The 18,004-nt window shown below is 38.1% G+C and overlaps 1 protein-coding gene and 1 long non-coding RNA gene across 2 annotated transcripts in view; one reads left to right on the top strand and one right to left on the bottom strand.

The window, feature by feature from the left end:
- Nucleotides 1-17,973, top strand: part of gcdhb (glutaryl-CoA dehydrogenase b) — a 37,354-nt gene extending 19,381 nt beyond the window's left edge. Inside the window, exons 4-12 of the mRNA XM_061885452.1 lie at nucleotides 4,863-5,003; nucleotides 7,209-7,271; nucleotides 7,405-7,575; nucleotides 8,429-8,558; nucleotides 11,257-11,473; nucleotides 11,539-11,642; nucleotides 11,727-11,852; nucleotides 15,109-15,269; nucleotides 17,616-17,973. Of these exons, the coding sequence (XP_061741436.1) occupies nucleotides 4,863-5,003; nucleotides 7,209-7,271; nucleotides 7,405-7,575; nucleotides 8,429-8,558; nucleotides 11,257-11,473; nucleotides 11,539-11,642; nucleotides 11,727-11,852; nucleotides 15,109-15,269; nucleotides 17,616-17,689 (1,187 nt within the window). The 3' untranslated portion in view covers nucleotides 17,690-17,973. The remainder of the gene's footprint in view (nucleotides 1-4,862; nucleotides 5,004-7,208; nucleotides 7,272-7,404; nucleotides 7,576-8,428; nucleotides 8,559-11,256; nucleotides 11,474-11,538; nucleotides 11,643-11,726; nucleotides 11,853-15,108; nucleotides 15,270-17,615) is intronic.
- LOC133541826 (uncharacterized) overlaps nucleotides 10,354-18,004 on the bottom strand; it is a 38,856-nt gene continuing 31,205 nt past the window's right edge. The window contains exon 4 of the long non-coding RNA XR_009803981.1: nucleotides 10,354-13,119. This is a non-coding gene — a long non-coding RNA (uncharacterized LOC133541826). The remainder of the gene's footprint in view (nucleotides 13,120-18,004) is intronic.

Genomic DNA, 18,004 nt, shown 5'->3' with positions numbered 1-18,004 from the left:
TTTCTCTCTTCAATTGTTCCAATTTGTTGTACTTATTGGTACTTTTTTTTATTTTTTATTAACTAATTGACTATTTGTTGGTCAGACCGAGGAGAGCTGATTGGTCAACACTCACAATGATTAATTATTCATGTTCCTATTCCCACCCATCCCAGCCAGGAATTACCGATGGTACACTTACCAACTTTAGCCTCAGCACACAGGAGGAGCTAACCCCCGAGGTTACCCTTAGACTTTTGGACTATAGACTATTTGTTATTATTATTATCCATACTTACCTTTTTAACTATAAGTTAATTAACCAGCTCCCACTTAGCTTTACTTTGTATGGGGGAGGTGATGCACCCCCACATTTTCCGGCGTTCCCTCTCTTTGGCTTGGCAAGCCGATCGACCTGACTGGGATTGAACCCAGGACCCTTTGATTGGGAGCTAGCTGTTTAACCATTCAGCTATTCTTGGTCTTCTTAAGGACAGATTTCGGGCCCCAATGACATATTCAATTGATAACCTGTCTCAGTAAACTATGATACAAAACAACAGCTTTCCTAGTTACCGATCAATTTGCCTGGGATTTGAACCCAGTGCCCTTTGATTGAAAGCTAGCAGCTTTAACCATTGAGCTATCCTTGGTCTTCTTTGAATAAGACTTCGGGCCCCAATGACATTTTTAATTGCGAACCTGTCTCACTCAGTGAGCTATAATATAAAACATTTACACTTGCTGCCGGAGTTTTCATAGTTACCAGTGAACCTGGCAGGGATTTGATCCTTGCACTCTTTGATTGTGAGCTAGCTACTGTAACCACTCAGCTATCCTTAGTCTTCTTAGAGGAAGATTTCGGGCCCCAATGACATATTTAATTGAGCACCTGTCTCACTACTGAAAAAGAAACACTGAGTCCTTACTGAGATTTGAACCCAGTTCCTCTTGCTTGATGGTCAACAGTGTTAACCACTCAGCTGTCCTGGGTCTTATTAGGCTGTGATTCGGGGCCCTAATGACAAATGTAATCAAGGACTACTTTCTCTCTCATTTTACCAAAACTAATGGAGAGGAAGTACTAGCAGACATTCCATGCAGTGTAGACCGACATAAATCCCACCCAGAGTTAAATTGCTCTCACTACTGATGTTTGGACAAGTGTAGCCTACCTTGGCAATACATGCCACTACATTGGAGACTCAAATATGAAGTCAATCTCCCTTACCACCATGCCACTAGAGGAAATACATTCAGCATCCAACATTGCAGAATGGTTGGAATAGGTAGTAGCCAGGTTTGAAATTCCCCTAAGCAAAATTATTGCTATTGTGCAGGACAATGGAGCACTTTATAAAAAAAACAAAAACATTTTTGTAACACTTGCCTTGTTTTATTTGGCAAGTCGAAAGGACATGGTGCCAGTATGCTGTTTTTTTAAATAAAGTATCGGAAATGTTAGAAATGTAGTTTGTCTCTTTTATCCGATTATTAATCGATTAATCGAAGTAATAATCCACAGATTAATCGATTATCAAATTAATCGTTAGTTGCAGCCCCTATATATATATATATATATATATATGTGTGTATACAGAGGTGGGTAGAGTAGCCAGAAATTGTACACAAGTAAGAGTACTGTTACTTTAGAGATTTATTACTCAAGTAAAAGTAAGGAGTAGTCATCCAAATATTTACTTGAGTAAAAGTAAAAAGTATGTTGTGAAAAAACTACTCAAGTACTGAGTAACTGATGAGTAACCTGTTCGTTTAATAATTACGGCAACAGATAATGCACAAAAACATAAAAATAGCAATGAGCAAATTCATAGCCAGGAATATCTCTTAAGCAACTAAAACAATAATATATATTAAATAATAATACATTAAAATAAACAAATTAAGGCAAATTGAGCCACAATAACTTAACAGCACCATAGGCTCAGTAGGCATTTATTGATTGATTGATTGAAACCTGTATTAGTAGATAACACAGTACAGTACATATTCCCTACAACTGACCACTAAATGGTAACACCCCAATAAGTTTTTCAATGTTAATCAATTACTTAATAAATGACCAAGTCGAGGTGATCTACCTCATATATACATACACACACATATCATTATATATATATATATATATATATATATATATATATATATATATATTAATATATATATATATATATATATATATATATATATATATATATATATACAGTATATAATTTAGAGTTTTTTATTTTGCCGTTTTTCTTGAAATGTTAAAGGTGTTTTAATGAATATAGATGCATGTTTAACATATAGATTCCTATCTTTCATGAAGACAAGAATATAATTTGGTGTATTACCTGATTCTGATGACTTGCATTGATTGGAATCAAACAGTATAGTGCTGATAATGTCCACATTTTCAAATGGAGGAGAAAAAAAGTTCCTCTTTTCTGTCTAACACCACATGAAAGTCGTTGGTTTTTGGCATCTTATTTGTCCAGCTTCCATATTCGTTTTTATACACTTTACAAGAAGTACATTGGCGGCAAACTCGGTAGCTTGCTCGCTTGTTTGCGCTGGCTTTCGGAGACTCTTATTTTGTTAGCGCAGGCGCGATGGAGCGGCGCTTTTATTGTGAAGACAGGAACTGTGCGATCAGTCTTTAGGCTTGTGACGGGAAGTACGTTTGAAATAAAGTGTCTTTTTTCCTTTACACTTTTGATTGATTGATTGAAACTTTTATTAGTAGATTGCACAGTACAGTACATATTCTGCACAATTGACCACTAAATGGTAACATCCCAATAAGTTTTTCAACTTTTTTAGGTCTGATTCAACGTGTGACGGTCACGTGACCGCCTGGTTTTGTTTGATTGGTCCAACGTCACCAGTGACTGCATTTGATTGGTGAAACGCAGGCATGCGTAGTTCCTTCTTTGAATGTGTGTCTGACAAAATCAAAACAAACAAAACGTGCATTAATAGATCGATTTAAAAAAAAGTAGCGCGTAACGAGTTGATTGTAGATAAATGGAGCAGAGTAAAAGTAGCGTTTCTTCTTTATAAATATACTCAAGTAAAAGTAAATATCCCAAAAGTTACTCAAGTAGATTTAACGGAGTAAATGTAGCGCGTTACTACCCACCTCTGCCCAGAATAATTATAGTGCCTAAATCTAAATCTAGCCAACATTGGAAGGCAACACACAATGTGAACCAATCAGAAGTAACTCTAGCTTACACACACACACACACACACACACACACACACACACACACACACACACACACACACACACACACACACGTCAGCGCGGTGTTGTCAACTTGGCGACTTTTTCGCTATATCTTACCAACTCTTTAGTGACTTTCTTTCTCAAAATCAACAAATCTAGCAGCCTTTTTGGATATTTTGGAAAAGAAAAAAAACAAAGTACTTTCTATTCTATTCTATTCTATCACTCTAATGTCTTAAAAGTACAAGCGGTGCTGCCCTGAGCCTTACCTCACAGGTGGTCGGTCCCCTGTCAACTGAATGTCTGCTCTTAGATAGCTTGTACTGGAAACATATTTTGTGGTACTTTTAAGCGCAATGACAATGAAGTTCCATTCCAGTCAGGGTGGAAAGGAGACCTTTTCTGCATTGGTTTACAGAGTGAAGTGTAACGGTTTCATTACTGTCACGCTTCAAATACAAACAAACGTATCGTTCATGTTAATGAGCCGGTCAATAGATTTGGTTGGTTCGTGAATATCACAAGCAGAGATGTCTGATAATATCGGACTGCCGATATTATCGGCCGATAAATGCTTTAAAATGTAATATCCGAAATTATCGGTATTGGTTTCAAAAGTAAAATGTATGACTTTTTAAAACGCTGCTGTGTACACGGACGTAGGAAGAAGCACAGATAGGCAATAACCCTTAAAGGCACTGCCATTGCGTGCCGGCCCAATCACATAATATTTACGGCTTTTCACAAACAAATGAATGCAAATGCAATTCATACTTGGTCAACAGCCACACATGTCACACTGAGGGTGGCCGTATAAACAACTTTAACACTGTTACAAATATGCGCCACACTGTGAACCCACACCAAACAAGAATGACAAACAAATTTGGGGGAACATCCACACCGTAACACAACAAATACCCAAAAAACCCTTGCAGCACTAACTCTTCCGTCTTCCGGGACGCTAAAATATACACCCCCGCTACAAGCCCCCCCACCTCAACTTCCTCATGCTCTCTCAGGGAGAGCATGTCCCAAATTCAAAGCTGCTGTTTTGAGGCATGTTAAAAAAATAATGCACTTTGTGACTTCAATTATTAATATGGCAGTGCCATGTTGGCATTTTTTTCCATAACTTGAATTGATTTATTTTGGAAAACCTTGTTACATTGTTTAATGCATCCAGCGGGGCATCACAACAAAATTAGGCATAATTATGTGTTAATCCCACAACTGTATGTATCAGTATCGTTAATTAATAGTTGGACAACATTGGAATATTGGATATTGGCAAAAAAGCCATTATTGGGCATCTCTAATCACAAGCCTTCAGTCTTCTGATCAAAAATTAATACTTACATTTAACGATGTAGAACAAAGAAAAATATAAACTAAACTAAGATTTAACAAAAGAAAATTAATTTACAATTGTAATCATAATTTGCATTTTTTAAACTAATTTTTTTGTAGACTAGCAATAGGAGGCCATAGTCCTAGAGTATAAATAAATGCACATTAAAACGGACCAAATCATGACATTAAAGCCTCACTCATGTTATTTTCTAAAACTTGGCAGCCCTGTTTTTTGAGATTGAAAACGTATTCCCGACAATTCAAGATTGAGTCATCTGTTGTGTGGTCCAAACAGCGAAGGTCCAGTTCAACTGGCAGGACGCTCTGGACCTGGAGGGCCTACTGACAGAGGAGGAGGTCATGATCAGGGACTCCTTCAGAACCTACTGCCAAGACAAACTGATGCCTCGCATCGTTTTAGCCAACAGAAATGAAGGTAAATAATCCTTAAATGGTTTGTATTTCCTTTAAGTCACATTTGCTGTCAATATTCTGTCCCTCTAAAACAGGCAATAAAGGACATAAATGATAGTAACCAGGTGGAAAAACTAAGTAAATATTGGTGACTTATTTCGGTGCTAAATGTACTAGTTTAATGGCACTGAAATAAGGCAACAATGAGCTATAGTTTGTGTTAGATGGCGCTATTGTCTGATTCAGTGATTCTCAAACTGTGGTACATGAGCTCCATTTAATGCCCATCCATCCATTTTCTACCGCTTATTCCCTTTTGGGGTTGCGGGGGGTGCTGGCGCCTATCTCAGCTACAATCGGGCGGAAGGCGGGGTACACCCTGGACAAGTCGCCACCTCATTGCAGGGCCAACACAGATAGACAGACAACATTCACGCTCACATTCACACACTAGGGCCAATTTAGTGTTGCCAATCAACCTATCCCCAGGTGCATGTCTTTGGAAGTGGGAGGAAGCCGGAGTACCCGGAGGGAACCCACGCATTCACGGGGAGAACATGCAAACTCCACACAGAAAGATCCCGAGCCTGGATTTGAACCCAGGACTGCAGGAACTTTGTATTGTGAGGCAGACGCACTAACCCCTCTGCCACCGTGAAGCCCGGGTTTATATATATATATTTAATGATATATGACTATGTTATACACCCCGCAAGCACCAAACCCCGCCCACCTCAACCACGCGGGGGGGGGTTTGGTTCTCGCGGGGTGTATAACATAGTCAGGAAGTTTCATGGATGCAAAGGATTCTGGGTATTTGTTGTGTTGCGTTTATGTTGTGTTACTGTGAGGATGTTCTCCCGAAATGTGTTTGTCATTCTTCTTTTGTGTGGGTTCACAATGTGGCGCATATTAGTAGGAGTGTTAAAATTGTTTATATCACAACCGCCAGTGTACTCTGTGTCACCCAGTATGCCTTGCAATCTCATACATGTGCCGATAGAAGCAGCAAAATGCATGTGTCCGGTCGGCACGCAAATAGCATTCTGTTAATTGTGGGCGCGATGACATTCAAGAGGACGCAAATAGCATTCCGTGAATGGCGGGTGCGATGACGTTCAAGAGGACGTCAAGAGTAATATCATCACGGCACGCCCTTAATATTGTAGTCCGAGTGAAAATTGGAGAACGTTGACTCCGGGTGATGTCCGGGAGAGGCATTGAATTCCGTAATCCCCACGCAACAATCTGGGGGTCCGCAATTGTGCAGCTGAGCCGCATCAGAGTTGCCAAAGAGCCGCGGTTTGCCGACCCCTGATGTAGGAGAACCTAATAAACAGCAAGCCCTGACAGTAGTCCAACATCGCCACAATTGTGTAGTGAGTTGATGCAAATGTATGGAGATGTTTTAAGTCCATTATTCTACAGCACAGGTCTCAAAAGCAAGGCGTGGGGGCCAAATATGGCCCGCGAAAGCTTGGTAAAGTATGTGTCAATAAAGTACCGTATTTTTCGGAGTATAAGTCGTACCTGCCGAAAATGCATAATAAAGAAGGAAAAAAACATATATAAGTCGCACTGGAGTATAAGTCACATTTTTGGGGGAAATTTATTTGATAAACCCAAAACCAAAAATAGACATTTGAAAGGCAATTTAAAATAAATAAAGAATAGTGAACAACAGGCTGAATAAGTGTATGTAAGACGCATAAATAACTAACTGAGAAGGTGCCTGGTATGTTGACGTACTATAACACAATAAGAGTCATTCAAATAACTACAACATATAGATAATGCTGTACGTTTACAAAACAATCTGTCACTCCTAATCGCTAAATCCGATGAAATCTTATACGTCTAGTCTCTTACGTGAATGAGCTAAATATTATTTGATATTTTACGGTAATATGTTAATAATTCCACACATAAGTCGCTCCTGAATATAAGTCGCATACTGCTGCCAAACTATGAAAAAAACTGCGACTTATAGTCCGAAAAATACGGTATATGTATGCATCAGAGTATGGAGAGATAGGTGTGTGTTTTTACACGTTATATTTTTTGGTATTTTTCTTTTCTTATTTTTTAAATATATGAAAGTCATTCTAATTATTGTTAATGACTTCATAAAACGGATTCAATATTAAAAGACAAGATATTGTATGATGTCAACCACCAGCAATCTCCTTCTGTCAAACTAAACTAAACTTGTTTTGTTTTCTTCCAGTTTTCCACAGAGAAATTGTGTCAGAAATGGGGGAAATGGGGGTCCTGGGTCCAACCATTAAAGGTAAGTGTGAACATGTTTCACGTGATGCAGAATAGCTACCACTGGATCAGAACATTAAAATCCCACAAGTTGTTGCTCAATTAAGCATTTTATCAATTTTTTGATTCCATGTATTCTGCGTTTGACGTAAAAGGGTACGGCTGTGCTGGAACAAGCTACGTGGCCTACGGTTTGATCGCCAGGGAAGTAGAAAGAGTGGACAGTGGCTATCGCTCTGCCATGAGTGTGCAGTCATCACTCGTCATGTACCCCATCAATGCTTACGGCACTGAGGAGCAGAAACAGAAGTACCTGCCGAAGCTGGGTAGGTAGCGACAGCCCATCTCTTTGATAAAAGGTCACAGGAATTTTATTCTGACTTTTCAGAACAGACTGAAGCTTTCAGTTCGGTGCTGACGTGTACCGAGTTCTCGCTCGGTACACACTAAGGGCCTTATGGAAAAGTCTGTCACTATGATGATTGCCCTTTGAGTCATCTGTGATTAAGGGCTATATAAGTCAACTGATTGATTGATGAAGGCGTTCCCTGTCAGATCTGGCTTTGTGTGTATTCTCTCAGAAACTAAAGTACTATTACCCCTATGTCCTTCTGAGGCTCCAATAAGGCCTGCAGCCCAGGAAGGTGAAACATACTGTGCTTGACGTTTTGATGCAGTGTACACCACACATAATATAACTTCCAGAAAGCTATCAAATCTATTCTGATCTCTTCAACTTGAGGCACATGGAAACATCCATTGAGATAAGTATAAAAAGACCATAATGTTACTCTGAATTAACAAATCAAAAACCGAAATGCCCATAATTTACCTGGCTGTGTCTCTGCTTGAGTGGTAGAGAGACATCCTAGGACTAACGGGAGCTCATTGCTATCAATGATTTAATTTGGACTGATCATTGAACTATGCAACCATTTCATCGAAAACACATTGTAGCGCAGTGCTAATACACCTGCATTTTTTCAGAAAAAGAAACCTTGTAAATTGATACACTATCGCATCTAGTTTTTCTTCTAACATTTTATTTTAGGTACTTTTGTGGTTACTGTACCGAAAATGAATCAGACCGTGACCTTACCACTCGGGTACGAACAGAACCTTGTGCATGCTGTGCTTAACTCCTCTCGTGACTCAGACTGTTTCTTCCTGTGATCTTAGCACGGGGAGAGATTCTGGGTTGTTTCGGGCTGACAGAGCCAAATCACGGCAGCGACCCAAGCAGCATGGAGACACGAGCCAAATACAACCCGTCCAGTCGTACCTACTCCCTCACAGGCTCCAAGACCTGGTGAGTGCTCCTTCCAAATACATCAAGCAAGGTGTTTTACCTAACATAATGAATAATGGTCATTAATGATCATGTCAATATTGATCAATAAATGAGAAGCCCTTATATTAGAGGTGTCAAACCCAAGGCCGAGGCCTAGATGTGGCCCGCCACTTCATTTTACTTGGCCCTCAAAATCCTTGGAAATAATATGTATCAATTAAGTATTGTAACTTGTCTTACTAAATATGTTCTTTCTTCCTATTTTGGCAGAAAAGAAATACATGTACTCCATGCAATCGCAAATTTTGTTAACTTATATTTTGTCTAATTATAGAAAAATATATGATCAAACATTCAAACCATTTATAAAGTAGAAATAAATGATGATTTCAAAGCAAGTTATCCATCACATTGTGCAATGTGCAAGTTATCCATCACATTGTGCAATGTAAAAGTAGCAATAGATTAAATGGTAAAATTGTGAAATTTACTGTGGTTTTTACAGCATTTTTCTTTAAGTGAAAAAAACAGTACTTTTTTTTGAAAACTGTGATAAACTGTGGTGCTGTTTTGGCATTTACAGTAATACACCGAAAAATCTACAGTTGTTCATTTGCATAAAACAACAGGTGCCAAAATTTTACTGTAAAAATTCAGTTTTTATTTACAGTTAAAAAACACATGTAAATTTTACAGTAAAATTCTGGCAACTGAATGGCCTTTTTTTTTTTTTTTAACCATAAAAGCAGCAGTACTGTTTTTCCATTTACAGTAATATACACTACTTTTTAAGGTGAAATGATTGCAACTTGCCATATTTTTTTTTTTACATTTTAGTGTAAAAAAATCTATTAAAATGCATTAAAATTTGTGTAATATTAGTGTTCACCGTTAAACGCGGCCCTCTGGGGCCATACATAACTGCGATGTGGCCCTCCGTTAAAACGACTTGACACCTCTGCCTTATATACTTTTGTACTTCAAAACTCAAGCTGCGTGAAAAATGGAGAAGTGAAACGTGATAAAATGTTTTTTTATTTTTCCTCTGCTGTACTAAAATTAGCTAACGTTTCAATGGGAACTTCAAATTAAGATGATCACTTGAAGTACCTGAAAATTAAAAGTACCTTTTTTAAAAAGGTTTTTCAACCCCTAATTTATAGAAATACCTATCTCTATGATGGATACAAAAACTACAACCATTCTAGTAGTGGTGTTGTTAAATTAATACATCTCTCTCAGATATTATTATTATTTTGTAAAGACTAAAAAATTTAGACCTATTGTCTCAGAGAGTTTTTAAGTGTGACTCGGGCCGGAAGACTTCAGGGCAGGCACAGCAAATGGAGAAGAAAAACAAAATTTTTCAAACCTGTTGAATTTACTTTTGTCAAAGGCAAAATGAATAGACTTTTAGTTCCTCCAGTGAGTGAATAAACTAAACTGGTCCAGAAAATCTGTTTTTCAGGTTGTAGTGGAGGATCCACTTGTAGTATATTGGCTTATTTTTCAATTTTTTCTTTGAATTTATAAGTTTTTATTGCGAGGTAGGTATCATGTCATTTAACATCCACATGGGGGTGCTCTTTAAACTCTAAAGTGGTTGTGATTATTATGTGATGCAAATAACACATTCTTACATTTTATAACATCATTGGAACATTTTTTTTTAGGAAACAAGTTTATAAAATAATATATTTTTCAAGAAAAAATATTTTTTTAAATGTTTTAATTGCGGAGAAGTGTTATGTTATCAAACATCCACACGGTAGAGTTCTTTACACTTCAAATACGGATTTTGAGTTGTCTGAGCATTAATAACGTCTTTTACAACTACTAAAATTGTAAATATTAATAAAACCAAATGATTAAAACATTTGGTATTGAATTAAAATCGATATTATTACAAATTGTCTTGTGATTTAGTGTGATGCCATTACCATGTTCATACATATTACCTACTGAAAAAAAACTTTCATATACATGTATACACAGTACACACAATTAATGGATAATACATTTATAGATACATTTCTCTTAAAAAACAGATTATCTTCAGTTAAGATGAGTGCGATGCTGACATCTTCATTTGTATCAATGGGTTTAAACAAAATAAAATGGTACGAAGACTCCTGCGAGTGAAAATAAATGTTTTTAAAATAAAATAACCTGTCAGAGTATTATCAATTGTCTGATATGATTATGTGATTTTAACATCATCATGCAAATTATCCACTAAAAAAGTTATTTATATATATATATAAAAATATAATGAAAAAAAATACAAATAATGAATTCAAAACTGAACAGAAATGTATTAATAAGACCACCAAAAATAGTATATTTAGTTGACTGATGGTAACAAACTATTCATAACCACTGAAATAAAATGAAGAAAAAAAAAATAATGACTCAAAAACTGAATACAATGTATTAATAAGACGACCTAAAAGAGTATATTTAGTTTACTAATTAGTATCATATATGATGGTAAACTATTCATACCCACTGAAATAAAATAATGTAAAAAAATATAAATAATGACTCAAAAACTGAATGGAAATGTACTACTAAGACTACCTAAAAGAGTATATTTAGTTGACTGATGAGTATTATATTGCGGAAAACTATTCCAAAAATACAAATCAAAAATTGTATTATTTACTGAAGCTGTAGTTAGAATGAATAATAAGTTTCAAGCTGTTCCCACCTGCAGGATCACCAACTCCCCAATAGCAGATGTTGCGGTGGTTTGGGCCAAGTGTGACGACGGCAGAGTCCGCGGCTTCATCCTGGAGCGTGGCATGAAAGGCCTGTCCACTCCAAAGATCGAGGGCAAGTTCTCCCTGAGAGCATCTGCCACCGGCATGATCCTCATGGACGAGGTGGAGGTTCCAGAGGAGAACCTGCTCCCTCACGTGTCCGGCCTGGGGGTGAGTGGAGGAAAAGGAGCATGCTTCTTGTGCAAAGATGTTCACCTTCCTGTGGTCGCTGCCAGGGCCCGTTTGGCTGCCTGAACAACGCTCGTTACGGCATCGCGTGGGGAGCTCTCGGGGCTGCGGAGTTCTGCTTCCACGCGGCTCGCCAGTACACACTCGACAGGTTCTCTTTGCGTCTTTGTGTGTACATTTTGAGCGCCCGCTGAACTCACTCGACTTTGAACCGGCTTCTCCTCCTGTGAACCAGGATCCAGTTCGGCGTGCCGCTCGCCAGGAACCAGCTGATGCAGAAGAAGATGGCCGACATGTTGACAGAGATCACCATTGGCCTGCAGTCCTGTCTGCAGCTGGGGAGACTCATTGAGGACAAAAAGTCAGTTAAGATTTTATAAGTGTAGAGATGTTTTATATGTTACAGACCACTCTTGAAGATGCAAAATCCTGCATTGAACAGTTTGGATCTTTGTTTGTGGGATGTACTACAATGACACAAACACAGTACATCACATACATAAAGACTCTAGTACTCGAAGGCTATGTCTATACTAAGCCGTATAACCCCTTAAAGCAGTGGTTCTCAAATGGGGGTACGCGTACCCCTGGGGGTCCTTGAAGGTATGCTAAGGGGTACGTGAGATTTTTAAAAAATATTCTAAAAATTGCAAGAATTCAAAAGTGAAGTGAATTATATTTATATAGCGCTTTTCTCAAGTGACTCAAAGCGCTTTACATAGTGACACCCAATATCTAAGTTACATTTAAACCAGTGTGGGTGGCACTGGGAGCAGGTGGGTAAAGTGTCTTGCCCAAGGACACAACGACAGTAACTAGGATGGCACAAGCGGGAATCGAACCTGCAACCCTCATGTTGCTGGCACGGCCACTCTACCAACCGAGCTATGCTGCTCCGGCAAAAATCCTTTATAAATATATTTCTTGAATAATACTTCAACAAAATATGAATGTAAGTTCATAAACTGTGAAAAGAAATGCAACAATGCAATATTCAGTGTTGACAGCTAAATTTTTTGTGGACATGTTCCATAAATATTTATGTTAAAGATTTATTTTTTTGTGAAGGAATGTTTAGAAAGAAGTTGATGAATCAAGATTGATCTCTATTACAATCCCCAAAGGGGTCACTTTAAGTTGATGATTACTTCTATGTCTAGAAATCTTAATTTATAATTGAATCACTTGTTTATTTTTCGACAAGTTTTTAGTTATTTTTATATCTTTTTTTCCAAATAGTTCAAGAAAGACCACTACAAATGAGCAATATTTTGCGCTGTTATACAATTTAATAAATCAGAAACTGATGACATAGTGCTGTATTTTACTTCTCTATCTCTTTTTTTCAACCAAAAATGCTTTGCTCTGATTAGGGGGTACTTGAATTAAAAACATGTTCACAGGGGGTTCATCACTGAAAAAAGGTTGAGAACCACTGCCTTAAAGCATACCTACCAACCCACCCGAATTTTAGTGCCTCTCCCGAAAATCTCCCGGGACAACCGTTCTCCCGAATTCCAGCCGGACCTGAGTGAGGACAGCCTGTCGTCTCATCTACTTTTCCTCCGTGTAAACAGCGTGCCGGCCCAGTCACGTTATAACCTCAACGGCTTTTGGAGAGTGCACAACTGCACACACAACAAGAAGGAGACTATTATATAGGATTCCGTTATCCATAGGTTTATCTATAACCCACAAAGTAGGCAGGCACAGAGCTATTTCTCAGCGTGTGTTTATTCCAGCCGGCACGTTAATACACTGACACACAACATGCGGAATCCCATCATGCATTTATTGCTTCAAAACTACGGCAAGTAGTAATGTTCAAAAAAGATAGTGACAGAGAATAGAACGAGGATGGACAATTGAACCCTAAACTCACTCCTTTCCTGCAAATTCAATGTCACAGATGCTGCCCATACTTATGCTCCTTCATAGGCTTTGCTACCGGCTGCAAAGCATTGCACTTTCAAATACAACAATGAGTAGAGAGCAGTGTTATGTTTGTGTATATGGGTAAATAAATGAACACTGAAATTCAAGTATTTTGTATATATATATATATATATATATATATATATATATATATATATATATAAAATAAATACTTGAATTTTAGTGAATTCTAGCTATAAATATACTCCCCCCCCTTAACCCCGCCCCCCAATCTCCTGAATTCGGAGGTCTCAAGGTTGGCAAGTATGCCTTAAAGGAATAATTATTTAGCCTAGGCCCCGTTTCAGCCACACTAAACCAGAGTTTAAGGTTCCCCTCCTCAGACAAATATTTTTCCAAGGGTAACTGCGTTGTGTATTTGTTGAATCTGCGGCTCTTAGCTTTGTATGGACTCACTGATCGTTTACAAACTGAGTTCAGAGAGGAATGACGCCAGAAAGACCGAGCTCCTCACAGGAAGTGACGTCAGAAAGAACTCGCCATAATAAAGCGGTTTCGTAACTCGGGAGTTAACCACTGAAAAGATGGAGGCGAGTCATCCAGACATGCTCTTGTTTCTTAGTCTTCTACGTGTACAGACACTTGTGGAAATCACACATGAATACCTTAAGAGAAAGCAATTGCAGCTATTTGTCATACAACACTTCTCAGACGGTAAGACAACTTTCCAATGTCCGGGTCAGCTGTGAGTCTACTTACCCAAAAACTTTGTACATTTGTCGAAGGAGAGACAACGAGAATGCAGGCTCCCGTGGATGTGATAACAAAAAAGATAGCGTGGGCTTTGTATTACCTAGCCGTCGAGGGAAGACTAACAACAGAAAACGGTGAATGCATTTGGACTGGCAAAGCAGACTGTATCAGTTATTGTCTGCCATGTATGTCGGGGACTCAATGTCTAGGTCCAGAGTATATAAAGTCACCAAAAAGGAATGGACAATGAAGGTGAAGGCAAAAGAGTGAGGAGTGTTCTGTCCAGATATCTAGATCCCTACATTGATTATTGTCGAATGTTCTTTGTCACATAGTTTACTTTTACGTGTTTATCAAATATTTGATTAATTTATGATAGCTCAGGTGTGGTTCACTACAATCGGGCCCCACAGCACGCTGGATTCCAGTACATTGAAATACCACAACACTGGATATTGTTCAGATAAGTTACATTTTAGAACTTGCACACAAAGCTACACTGGAGGTGACTATGACGTGCGCATTCTCCGCGCATACGTATTAGGTCGTGTTGGGGGGGGGGGTCTTCAACGACCATTGTGTGTGTGTGGACTAGGATAAAGTTAGGTGGGATTTACAATGGATAATCCATAGCCGGTTGATTGTAAACGGGGCCTAAGTAGTTCAGTGCAAGTACAGTAGAACTTCAATTTAAGAGCTTAATTGGACTGAAAACACTTCTGTCATATTGTCTTCCATTGAAATAAATTGAAATCAATTGAGTTGGTGTTTAGACTCTCAAAACAGCACACTTTTGAAAAAGAAAAACTAACTTCTGTAAATTATTACCTAATCATCTCCTGTATCGGCTCTCATTAGATGCAGGTGTACTTAATAGAGTGATGTGCAACGCAACACACTCATAAAAATTGTTTATCAAGTTCAGTCAATCAAATCGATGGTATTAGTGTTTTTTTTTGTGTGAGCAGAGCGGCCCCGGAGATGATCTCCATGCTGAAGAGGAACAGCTGCGGTAAAGCTTTGGACATAGCCAGGCAGGCCCGAGACATGCTGGGCGGAAACGGCATCGCCGATGAATATCACGTCATTCGCCACGTCATGAACCTGGAGGCCGTCAACACGTATGAAGGTGAGGAGTGTTTTGCATTTTGATTTTGATTTATTGGTTCTCGTTGGGGAAATTCATTTTCACTGCCGTTACGTTTAAACAACAGACATTACACATCACAAACAAAAAGACATCATACATGACCAACCCATTTACCGTATTTTTCGGAGTATAAGTCGCTTCGGAATATAAGTCGCGCCTGCCGAAAATGCATAATAAAGAAGAAAAAAAACATATTTAAGTTGCACTGGCATACAAGTCGCATTTTTGGGGGAAATTATTTTGATAAAACCTAACACCAAGAATAGACATTTGAAAGGCAATTTAAAATACATAAAGAATAGTGAACAACAGGCTGAATAAGTGTACGTTATGTGATGCATAAATAACCAACTGAGAAGGTGCCTGGTATGTTAACGTAACATATTATGGTAAGAGTCATTCAAATAACTATAACTTATAGAACATGCTATACGTTTACCAAACAATCTGTCACTCCTAATCCATAAATATGATGAAATCTTATACGTCTAGTCTCTTACGTGAATGAGCTAAATAATATTATTTGATATTTTACAGTAATGTGTTAATAATTTCACACATAAGTCGCTCCTAAGTAAAGGTCGCACCCCTGGCCAAACTATGAAAAAAACTGCGACTTATAGTCAGAAAAATACGATAGAGGCTTGTCAGACAGGTGCTGTTTAGGGCGGCTATAGCTGCAGGAATAAAGCTTTCCCCGAGGCAGGCCCTGTTGCTTCATGTTTATATAAGAGGTCGACTCATGTTTTTTTCAGAGCCGATACCAATTAGTAGTAGTCAAGGCAGCCATTAACTGATATTTGGAGTAAAAGTTGGTTAAACATGTATAGCATACATCAGTAAACAGCTTGACAAGGCTTTAAGTTAAGTTGTTTTTGAACATTTTTTTCAGGAAATGTCGGACTAGTTGCGACATAATGTTTTATGTGGCGCTAATGTTCACACTTGCCAACTTTGAGACCTCCGAATGGGGGAGGGTTGGTGGTAGCAGGCGTGTATATTGTAGCGTCACGGAAGAGTTAGTGCTACAAGGGCTTCTGGGTATTTGTTCTGTTGTGTTGGTGTTGTGTTAAGGTGTTGTGTTAAGGTGCTGATGTTCTCCCGAAAATGTGTTTGTCATTCTTGTTTGGTGTGGGTTCACACTGTGGCGCATGTTTGTAACATTGTTAAAGTTGTTTATACGGCCACCCTCAGTGTAACCTGTATGGCTGTTGACCAAGTATGCTTAGCATTCACTCGTGTGTGTAAAAGCCGCATGTATCATGTGATTGGGCAAAAGCGTTGTTACAAAAAGTAACACCTACTGCTAATATATAGCATCATTTGAAAAGTCACCCACTAGAGAATGAAGAGTGCTTGAAACTGCATGTCAACATCTCCGTTCAGTGCCATACCCACAAAATGCCAAAGCAACCATTTCCAGACCGTATGAAAAAAATAGTCAACAACAGAATTTAATAACGTCCGCAGGAACCTACCACATAGCAAAGGATGAACACTATTTGATTTCCTATTATGCAGCTAATTTTTATTTGACACTTATTGAAATATCTTGTGTGACATCATGCACAAAAGTGCACTTTATCTGTTTTAAACTATTGTAGTGGCGTTCTGTACAAAAAGTGCACTTTAGTGTTGTTTTGATATGTCATCTTAGTGACATCATGCACAAAAGTGCACTCATAGCTTGTTTTAAAATGTCTCTGACAATCTTGCACTCTGTTTTGAAATGACATGAATGTTTGTGCCACTGCTTAATAACTGTTTAACAAATACAGTTTTGGTCAATTGACTTAGTTGTGATTCCCCTCTTTGCATGGAAGTTTAAAATGAGCATATATTAATGCAGTATGAACAAGAATGTTTTGATGTAGACACATAGAATCATCATACTGCTGTGATTATATGCATCAAGTGTTCATTCAAGGCTAAGGCAAAATATGGAGATATATATCGTGTATCGTGATATGGCTTAAAAATATCGAGATCTTAATAAAAGCCCTTATCACCCAACTTAAGTCAAATTAACAAAAAAGAATAATTGCGTTTAAGCAAAAAGGGACCGTTTCTCATGTAGGGCAAACATGCTGGTGCTTATTACTATCAACTTCACTAATGTATTTTCTGAGTAGGCATGCTGCTTTCATATGTGTATGTATATATTGTAATCTGCTGATGTCATTATGTAGTTAGGTTGTAGGAAAAAAAGAGGCCAATACAGATTTAAAAAAAAAATAAAAGGCCTATACAAATATACATCAAAAAGGAAAATATCAGCGCCAATGCTCTGTGGAATGAAACATAACTTTCTATATGCCACCTCAGGTACCCATGATATCCACGCCTTGATCCTGGGCAAAGCCATCACTGGACTGCAGTCCTTCACTGTGGACAATTAGACTCAAATTCTCTCTGCTGCCAGCTCTCATGTATGTGTGAGTAGACCATAACGCCTATTTAATATTTGAAGAGGAATATTTTTGTAATTTCACATAAATGCAGTGACTTTATGTCAAGTAATTTGGTTACTGATGTCTGCTATGATAAGATCAAAACATCTCAACTGTTGATGAGCAGATGATGCTACATGCACTTTATTGGTTTTTGTCTAAGACGATTATGACTTTGTGTGACTTGCCACAGGTTAACGATTTGCTTTGAAATAAAAACTATTTGAACAGTTCATATATTCGTCTTTTTAGGAATGTTACATC

The sequence above is a fragment of the Nerophis ophidion genome, linkage group LG23 (assembly GCF_033978795.1).
Source record: "Nerophis ophidion isolate RoL-2023_Sa linkage group LG23, RoL_Noph_v1.0, whole genome shotgun sequence".
NCBI lineage: Eukaryota > Metazoa > Chordata > Actinopteri > Syngnathiformes > Syngnathidae > Nerophis > Nerophis ophidion.
Note: the sequence above shows the minus strand (reverse complement) of the source record. Positions and strands in the feature narration are given on the sequence as shown.